Below are 9,438 nucleotides of genomic sequence, written 5' to 3'. Positions count from 1 at the left end.
CAAGCCTATTGAGGTCCCTCTGGATGGCATTCCTTCCATCTGGCATGTCGACTGCACCACACAGCTCGATGTTGTCAGCAAACTTGCTGAGGGTGCACTCAGTCCCACTGTCCATATCCCCCACAAAGATGTTAAACAGCACCAGTCCTGATACTGAGCCCTGAGGAATGCCTCTGGTCACCCGTCTCCAGTTGGACACTGAGCCTTTGATCGCAGCTATTTGAGTGCGACCATCGAGCCAATTCCTTATCCACTGAGTGGTCCATCTATCGAATTCATGTCTCTCCAATTTAGAGAGGACAGTGCGGGACAGTATCAAATGCTTGAAGTCCAAGTAGATGGCATCAGTTGCTTATACATGACCTGCGCTGATTGGTTACTTACCGTGATATTTATTGCTTGCCTTTTGATCTTTCAGGAAAAAGTCAGTCCTCAGTTACACTAGTGCATTGCAGTCCTTTGCACATCCCAGCAAAAATGCTGGAAGCATTCTACTTAAAGGTCATGCGGTCAGCGTGTTGTGCACCAAAAGGGAGAATGAAATGCCTGCAACCAACTCCCTGAGTCTCAGGCTGCTTCCTTTCTTATTTTGGTCTAGTGGGAGAACCCATCAACAGCGAAGCTTGGCAGTGGTTCTACCATGTGGTGGGAGAAGGACGCTGCACGCTCGTGGACACATGGTGGCAAACAGGTAAAAGCATCCTTGGGGAACGTGGAGGACCCTGACCATTGACAGGTTGCTGGTGGATAGAGAAGGATTAATATATTTCAGTTTGATCCAATGAGTCTGTCAAAAAAACCCCTCGTGGCATTTTGATCAGCTTTTGAAAGTCACTGGGGAGTTTCAGCACATAATAGTAATGTAACAACATATAAAAGCAATAGCAATGTTGTTTTTTTTTTTCTTTTCCCCTCTAAACATTCTTTGATATTTTGAATGCTGGAAAATCTCAATTGGTTCTATAAACAGGAGGCAGAGACTGAATTTCTGGGCAAAGCTGGGAGTGGACAGCTTGAATTGGAAACCTCACTTTCAATTATTTATCCAGCTGTCCTGACCTTGATATAGTCTTATCTCAAAAAGGCATTTATAGCACCATATAGCCACAATCTGTACTTCGGTGTACTTTGTTTCCCTTCCTGTGAGGGGGCAGAGGAGGATGGAGAAGGAAGCTGTGTAGTCAAAGGGACCTGCTGTAACTGCTCTGACGGGTTGGAAAGGGGTGAGTGAAGGCTTGCTGGCTGTGCGTCAGGTGGATAGGGGACAGTGGCTGCCTGGGAGCAGTGTCTCCCAGGAATGAAGTATTCTGCTGTAGTTGCTTTGGCCCTGGCCCTTTGATGCCTCAAAAAGGAATGCACTTCTGTTCTAGCAACATGCTTGGCCCAGCTGTGTGCATCAGTTAAGGCTGGTTTTCCGTTTACAACCTGCTGGACAGAGTGGCTCTCATAGATCGCAGTCTAGTTGGAGCAGAGCTGGTCCTTGTCTCCTGCCCTCCTTGGCCAGCAGCGGAGAGAGGCCACAGGGCTGCGTTCCAGCTGGGGCTGTGCTGCCCTGCGCTTGAAGGAGTCCTGCAGCTCCTTGCCGGCTCCTTCCCCAGCACCCGGTTCTCTCGTCTGTGCACCAACATTGAAGAATTGCTAAAGGGGTCTTACAATATGTCCTTTTCAAGTTGTCAGCCACGGTTTGCCACGGAGCCATGGATTTAAAGGATGCAGTGCGGCTGCTGGCATTCTGCCTCTGCTGAAAAAAAGCCATCCCTACTCTTAAATTTCTAGCTGCCATTGGGCAGAATATTCATTCCCTTTCCAGTCAAGCTGCTCCTGATTTCATTGTTACTCCTGCCAGCAGGCTCTCTCTTCAGGATCCCTGTGGCCCATCTCAATGGGATGAGTTAGCTTCTGGCACACAACCAAGTTCCATTTAATCCAGACCAGACTTGCAGACTCTTTTTATTTTCAGATTTGAAATAAAACAACCTCAGAATTCAGAGCAGCAATGTTAACTACTATCTACTTCAACTACTGATCTCTTAAACCATCTGGGTTCTCCCATGCTGAGCAGAAGGAAAGCTGACTGGCTGGATGCTATATGCTTTCCTCCTCACTGCTCTGAAATAAAACACCGTGGAGAAGCAGTTGATTATTGTAGAGTGACGAAGTTGAGAAGAATCTTTTTTTGCCCTAACATTTTTTTGTTTGTCTTCAGTTAACTGGTGCATGTAGCGTGCATACAGCATCTTCTATTTCCTCTGAAATAATAGGGTTAGATCTTGTATTAAACTGTATTTCTCCTGGGTTTTTGGAGCAACAACTGTCAGATGAGAGGTCTGTAAGTGCAGAGAGCTTGATCTTACCTTGAACCAGGCATAGTTTTCCAGGTAAACAGTTACTCCTGGAAGCATAATATAATGATAAATATTCATGACATTAATTTTGTTAGAAAGTAGAATCAGTCTTTCTCCACAGTTGATACTTCCGATAAAAGGGAAGCCAAATTAATCTTGGAAACATTATATATGCCATTTGAATGTGAAGGAAGTGTGGAAAGAGATCATAGAAACAGTTTGATGGATGCTGGTTGTGGTCCTGCAGTGTCACCTCTCATATACAATTTCAATATAGCTTGTTAATTGTGCTGTTCTATGCAGTGTCCTCTACAGTGTGTTGCTCTCTGAAGCAGCAACGTGTTGCCAGCTAATAAAGCCTGGTAGGCGTAAAGATCAGCAAATGGTGATTTAAGAATCCACTTGAAAGTCTTCGGATGAGGAAATGAGTGAGAGCGCAATTACAAGAAGCAATTGAGGTAGTGTGGTATGTGCAGATGAGAGAGATGAAAAATTCCTGTGGCTCTTACTGTTAAAATAGAAGTAGTGCTGTGCTGTGATTGACAGTAATAGAATCCGAGCTGAGTTTGAGTTTCAGGTGTAGTTCTTCACAGTGCAGAAGAGACACTAGGTATTTTTACTTTTGTCATTGGTTTTATAAAAAAACCTACAGCTGTTGTATGCAGCTGTGAGCAAAAGCTGGTTTTGAAAGACATATCTGAATAGACCCTGGGAGCTTTTGTTTTTGGCATCATCTTACAGTGATTTAGACTGGGCTGGTGCTTCTGAGATGGATTCCCCCCGAAGCAGTCACTCCAATCTATCTGTGGCGGTGAAGACAACGGAGGCAGAGAGTAGATGCTCCACTCTTGCTGCCAAAGGTGATTTACCCATGGCAGAGGGTTTTGATGCGTCACCCTCCCTGCTCAAACTCTGCTGTCCTTGCTTAAAATCTCATGGATTTGCACTATGGTGACAGCATTGGCATAGGTAACGTGGAAGCACGGCTTTTCTTCTGCCAGCTCTGCCTCTAAAGGGATGGAATTCATATGGGCAGGGTAGAGCCTAGAAGCCTTGCTAGCTGTTACCTGTCAGTGACTAAAACTGGTACTTTTAAACCAGTTTAAAATAGGTCTTTACCATGCAAATACATTTCAAAGTACCCTTGCCACCATGCAGCTCCCTCTGGAACGTGTCCTTACTGCCTTATATGCAGCTGGCTGCAGGATGTGTAGGATGTGGTAAAACCCATGCTGAAACATAGCTTGCAGTACTGTATTCAGAATGAGTACTGGCTTAGGAAAAGCAACCATCAGTTTAATCAGATTCCCTGCTCTGACACAGATTTTGTCAGACAACAGCAGGCATCTGGGGTGCTTTTTTCTTTTTCTGAAAAAATTCAGGATGACCCTTTCAAAATAAACAGAAACATGTGAAGTGGATGCATGCCCATCAATGAAATGTAAAATAATTTTATGTGTAAGCCAAATGTGAAACTATTTCCTGCAGGTCTGAATCTTGGAGTTCCTCAAAGAGATTCTTCCTCATAGCTACATCAGGGCAGCTGCATGCAAATTCAGGGTCAAATTCAGCCTTTCCAACTCGTGCTTTCAGTTTTCACAACGTCAGCAAAGCTGGTAGAGGAATACATTCTCCACATGGCAGAACATACCTTTATTTATAGACCTGCATTTTTAAAAGCCTAATGCTCCTTTGTTTTTGTTTCTCTCTTGTGTTTCTGAATTAGTTTTAGAATAGAAAAGATCTGATTAAGGTTGGAATCTGATTTAATGTTCATGGAATGAAAAAGGATGATTAAAAGGTTCAATATTGAATAGAAGATAAGCTTAACCTGCCTGTAAGGGGTGGGTTAATCTCATACTCTGTAATAATAGTAATTCAGACTCCTTAAGTGCTTTTCATGATAATCTTAGCTGTAAAAACAGCACCAGGAGATAAATCCCCTGACATGCTTATACTTTCCCTGTAAAATCACTTCTGGGCTAGGAAATGGGGCTGGTGACTACTGCCCCTGGCACCAGGCAGCCCTGTTAAGTGTGCGAAGGACCTGCAAGGGTGCAAGTATGTGTTAGAGATGCCTGTGTTCATTACTGGGTGGTAGCTGGCGGAATGGGTTTATCTGTGAGCTGACTTAAGGCCAGATGTAGGGAACAGAGCACGTGGGTAGAATTCAGTGGGGTCTTCACTGCACCTGACTGAGTTGCCACGGTGGGAAGGCTGTTGAACGCACGCGTCGTGGCTGCTGCTGCAGGGTCCGTAAGCCATCTAGTGCAAAGCCAGCTGCTGTAGAGCCATGTACAGCTCTTCAAAGGCTCAGAGGAGAGCAAAGCCAGATGTCAGTGATGCTGATGCCCTGGGATATTGCGAGCTGCTCCTCCCCTGAGGCTGCTGCTTGGCCACAATCTGTGGTTTGTCACTAGCATATGCAGAGGGCAGTGATTTCTGCAGCCAGTACTGAATGAGGCACCAAGCAAACAGGGAGCTCTTGATCTGAGCTCACCAAGGGGGGACCTGCCTGCAGTTCTCTGCTCTCTACCTGCTGCAGTGTCCCCTGTAGACAGAACAGGCCTTGGTGGTGTCATCCTGGCTTGTCAGATGTTTTTCTATGTTTAGGCCTTTCTTGTATTCACAAAGAACTCTTGGTTTTTCAGGTCCGTGCCACTTTCAGATGACTGTGCTACTTGGCTTTTTCTTGCAAGGTGGCTTTGCTGTTCTGTTCTTTAACTAAGAAGAGCTGTCATTTGCTTTCCTCCAGCATTGGATGGACCTCAAATATTTTGTTTTTCATTATTCTTCCAGAAACTGGTGGCATCTGCATTGCCCCACGGCCTTCAGAGGAAAAAGCTGAGATTGTTCCGGCTATGGCTATGAGACCTTTCTTTGGAATTGTGCCCGTGCTGATGGATGAGAATGTGAGTTGAGGCTGTGCTGGGTACCCAAAAGAGAAGCTGGTGTGTGTTTCTGCCTTAATCACCTTTCTGATGGCAGAGGAACAGGATCCGGATGGATGTTTGTTCCTCCATTAAAATGTTAGAATAGATGAGCAGTTTGTATATTGAGCATATCTCAAATGTCCATACAGATTGCCAACTGGGCATTGCAAGCTGTCTGCAAATCTCTAGAGGAGTGTTTGCATTTTCAGCACTACTTTTATGGTCTTGCACTGCTTCTGATTAAGAGCTGCTGCCTCCATTTGTGAGAGAAGTCAGAAGTCACACAGCTCCTGGGAACCAGCGAGCTGAGCAGTTGGAGTAGTGCATGTAAAATCCAGTGACGTGGCAAGACTGCAGCAGCTGATGGGACTGGTGGAGTTTTCCAAGGGAGATGCAAGGCGTGAGGCCCTGCAACTGTGCATGTCTGAGAAGACTTGTGCCGATCTGTGAAGCTGTGCGGAGCGGTCTCCATCTGTGCTCCAGTGCTCTGTTAAACAGTAAAGCATGTAGTCTCCTCCATGTACAGTTTAATAAGGGAATGTGGCAGTTAACAAAAGTGAAAGTGGAAGTCAAGGGTCCAGGAGTTTCCCTGCTAGCCTCATCCCAGGCATCCTCTGGCTGCTTGGCATATCTTTGCTGTCATCTTTGCTGGCACTGCCCTCCAGAGAGTCACAGGACTCACTTTCCTTTTAGTCTTTGCTGTGCTGCTGGCCTGAAGGGGTGAGGAAGGCGTGATACAGACAGTGCGTAGTAGCTCCATGAGCGGATTAATTTTCTCCAGCTGTGGCCCTCCACTGGCAGTCTGCAGTGAGCAACAGGGTGACTCTTGCCAGATCAATGACACAGAAGCCTTTACTATTCCTATTTTCTTCACCTGATCATCCTTCCTGTGCTTGAACCTGCAGGGGAAGGTTATAGAGGGCAATGATGTGACCGGTGCACTCTGCCTTGCCCAGCCATGGCCTGGCATGGCAAGAACAATCTATGGAGATCACCAGCGATTTGTTGATGCCTATTTCAAAGCTTACCCAGGTAAGGAAAGTGCCAAGGGAAGGCAGTTTGTAACTGCAGTAGAAGCACACTGAATATTTTCAGCAGCACTTTGTGATATTTCTGTACCAGCCAGACTTCAGTTGCTTGCAGTTGTTTGTCATGTGTTGCAAGCATGCACTAATACTCTTAGTGTTGACCTTGCTAGCTGTCAAAAGGGAATGTATTTTTTAGAAAATTTTAATGCCTAAATTTTAAAGTCCAAATACCTTTTCTTTGGCGACATTGGTGCCTCAGATGGAAATAGGCATATTGGATGGGAAAGTACCTCCTGCATCACTGAATCTCACCCCTGCTGTCACAGGCTGTGTTACATCCTTCCTTTTTAAAACATGGTCAAATTGTATCTGGCAAGTAATTAGAAGTGGCAGGGAAACATTTTTTTGTAGGAGACTGGACAAGACCACTGTCTTCAGTCAGGGGAGCAACTGAAAGGGATTTGAAAGCTACAAGGTAGATAAGAATTAGAGAGGCAATCCTGCAAATTGTACAAAATGGGTTGGAAATTAAGACTGGGAAACTGATAGAAGAACTTGAATAACCCCATAGTCCCTTATTACTTACTACATGTTCGCATCTGAAATCTTGTTGATATTTAGTTGATAGTTGTTTTAATTGATCTGGAGGGGCAGGAGGCATGACTGAAAGTCCAGGAATTGGCCAATAATCAGTCGTGGCAAAAACCACCTTCAGATTTCACCACACTAGCTGCCTGCTGCTGCTCAGAAGTGCCACAGGAACAATTCAGATGTGGACGTGGCTTTGATGAAGAGCCAACACCATGCTTATCGTGGGGCTTTTTTTTTTTCCTCAGCTAATCTGATATCAGTGTTTCTGCCATGCTCATATGCTGGGGAGGGACTGTTATCTGGCATCTGAGTCTTTGTTAGCCAGGAGGGAAAATAGCTTTTCATCTGTCCCAATGTAAGTGATTAAAAAAATTGGCAGTGTTCCCATGTACAAAACGTAATAGAACTGCTCCCTTTCAGCTGAACAGTTGTAGTTTTCCATGAGGGCTGAGGTGTAGCTAGCAGCAGACCTGAGTTTGACCAACAGCCTATGGCATGATGACAAATGGCATTTGAAGTGGTTTTTATCTTAGTGCTGTATGCACCAGGCCTGAGGACACGCTTGCTGTGCAGCTGTATGCGTGTAAAGCCCAGGGAGATCAGCGAGCCCCCCTTGGTTTTGTAAATCCAACAAAGCATCACTGTGTTGTGTTGCTGGACTTGATTTTACTACAGAGACATCAGCTGCTGGTTGCTGCTGCTTACCTACAGTGATTTTTGCCCATCTTGGCAGAGATGTGAGCTCCACGATCTTGGTGGTTGCTCAGGTGCTTACTAGGAGCCAGCACAGCCCTGGCAGAGCAGACGAAGGTTGGGGATGGCAGAGGCGAGTGGGAAACAGCGTGTGGCAGGTCACGCAGCTGTAAGCTTAGGAGGCCCTGCGAGTTCCCTGATCCACCCTACCCTACTCGCCATCCTAGAGCAGAGTCTGTTCTGCATCAGAGCCCAAGGCTAGCACACTTCCTGCTGCTGACCAGCCACATGTCTTTGCTGTAGGTTACTACTTCACAGGGGATGGTGCTTACAGGACCAAGAAAGGCTATTACCAGATAACGGGGCGCATGGATGATGTCATTAACATCAGCGGACACAGGCTCGGGACGGCAGAGATAGAAGATGCAATGGTAAGTTCCAAGAAGGTAGAGGTCCCTTGACAGGGCGCATCTGTGGGGCAGGGTGGCCCTTTTGAAAAACCTTTATGAATTTAAACAAGCGCAGGGTCTCTTGCCTTCAGACCCCTGCCCCTGCATAGGCATAGCTTGATGAATAACAAATAGCAAATGTGCAAAAGGAAATGGCTCCCTTGTTAAGGAGACGACGAATGGGCAAGGGAGAGAGGAGTCATGACGTGGGCAGTCCCTGCAGTTGAACTGTCAGAGCTGTGTTTCCTCTCAGTGATGTTGTACTGAGGCAGTTGTAATTTCGGATGCTGGTAGAGTCTCCATAAGGAATTGTCTCTCCTGTTTGTTCCTTCTCCTCTGCTAACAGCTAACCTGTCCTTCCCAAATCTGGGGTTCTTACTCATCCGAACTAGCTGAGTATGCTTGAGAATTCAGCAGTGTTAAATATGAAGCAACTTTGTTTCATGTAAACTGCAAAGCTACCCTGTCATTGTGAGAGAAAATAATATTAGCTCAGGGAATTGAAAACAAAAAGTCCTCAAGCATTTATCCTCAAAGCTTGACCTGAATATTTATTTCTATGTTATGTGCCTTGCCTGCAAATGGCACTTAAATGTAACATTTGATAAACCTGAGCTGTGTTCACATGGCACACAGGATCCTACTTTCTCCTCTGTGAGTAATTTTTTTGTCTGTGTGGCCTTCTGATCCTAGAGGTAGGATCCAGTTCCTCTCCCACTGTATGTATGTGTAGGCATGTGTATATGCAAATATATTTATATGCTTAGATTGCTCTGTGATGTTTTCTTCAATATTTTAATCTAATTTAAGATAGCATAATCCAGTCTTTGGTGTGGTATTCAGATATGTGATTTCTTCCAGTCTGTACACCCAAATTGTCATCTTACTGCAGCAGAATGTTACATTAAACTCTGAAGTGTGACAGAAGAAATCATTGTTGTGTAGCATAATAATAAAAATATGCGTTCAGCAAAACAATCCTTCCTCCCTTCTGGGAAGATGAAGAAGCCTGATTCTTTCTGCCTTCTAGTGTGCTTTGGGCACTTATAAAATGGGGAGTGTGATGTTGGCAGCTTCACTTTTGCTCTGCTGATAACAGTTCCCTGTGGTACAAAGCATGCTTGTGATTTGGCTGTGGCCAGTCACCACTTGGGACCGTAGCCGTGGACACCCAAGAGCACAGACAAAGAAAGAGAAAGCAGATTTCCAGCTGGTGCAAATTCAGCTTGGTGTGCTGTGGGCTTAGCAGTGTATGTGAGAGTACTTATTTGTGTGTTTAAAAGCAGGGCCAATCCAGTGAGTAAATGCTACTCGCAGAAATGTGGCCGTGGCCTTGGCCGTGGCCACCAGCTGACCATGCAGTAGGAAGGCGGCATCCAGCTTTCCTGTTGTGCTTTCA

The 9,438-nt window shown here is 45.5% G+C and overlaps 1 protein-coding gene across 1 annotated transcript in view; it reads left to right on the top strand.

The window, feature by feature from the left end:
• Window positions 1-598: 598 nt before the first annotated feature.
• LOC104163879 (acetyl-coenzyme A synthetase 2-like, mitochondrial) overlaps window positions 599-9,438 on the top strand; it is a gene marked incomplete at its 5' end in the record, with an annotated part of 12,088 nt that continues 3,248 nt past the window's right edge. Inside the window, 4 exons of the mRNA XM_009703017.1 lie at window positions 599-691; window positions 5,145-5,257; window positions 6,184-6,310; window positions 7,894-8,021. Of these exons, the coding sequence (XP_009701319.1) occupies window positions 599-691; window positions 5,145-5,257; window positions 6,184-6,310; window positions 7,894-8,021 (461 nt within the window). The remainder of the gene's footprint in view (window positions 692-5,144; window positions 5,258-6,183; window positions 6,311-7,893; window positions 8,022-9,438) is intronic.

The sequence above is a fragment of the Cariama cristata genome, unplaced genomic scaffold (genome assembly GCF_000690535.1).
Source record: "Cariama cristata isolate BGI_N322 unplaced genomic scaffold, ASM69053v1 scaffold18906, whole genome shotgun sequence".
NCBI classification, from domain to species: domain Eukaryota; kingdom Metazoa; phylum Chordata; class Aves; order Cariamiformes; family Cariamidae; genus Cariama; species Cariama cristata.
The sequence above is the reverse complement of the archived record's forward strand: the minus strand, read 5'-3'. Positions and strand labels throughout refer to the sequence as shown.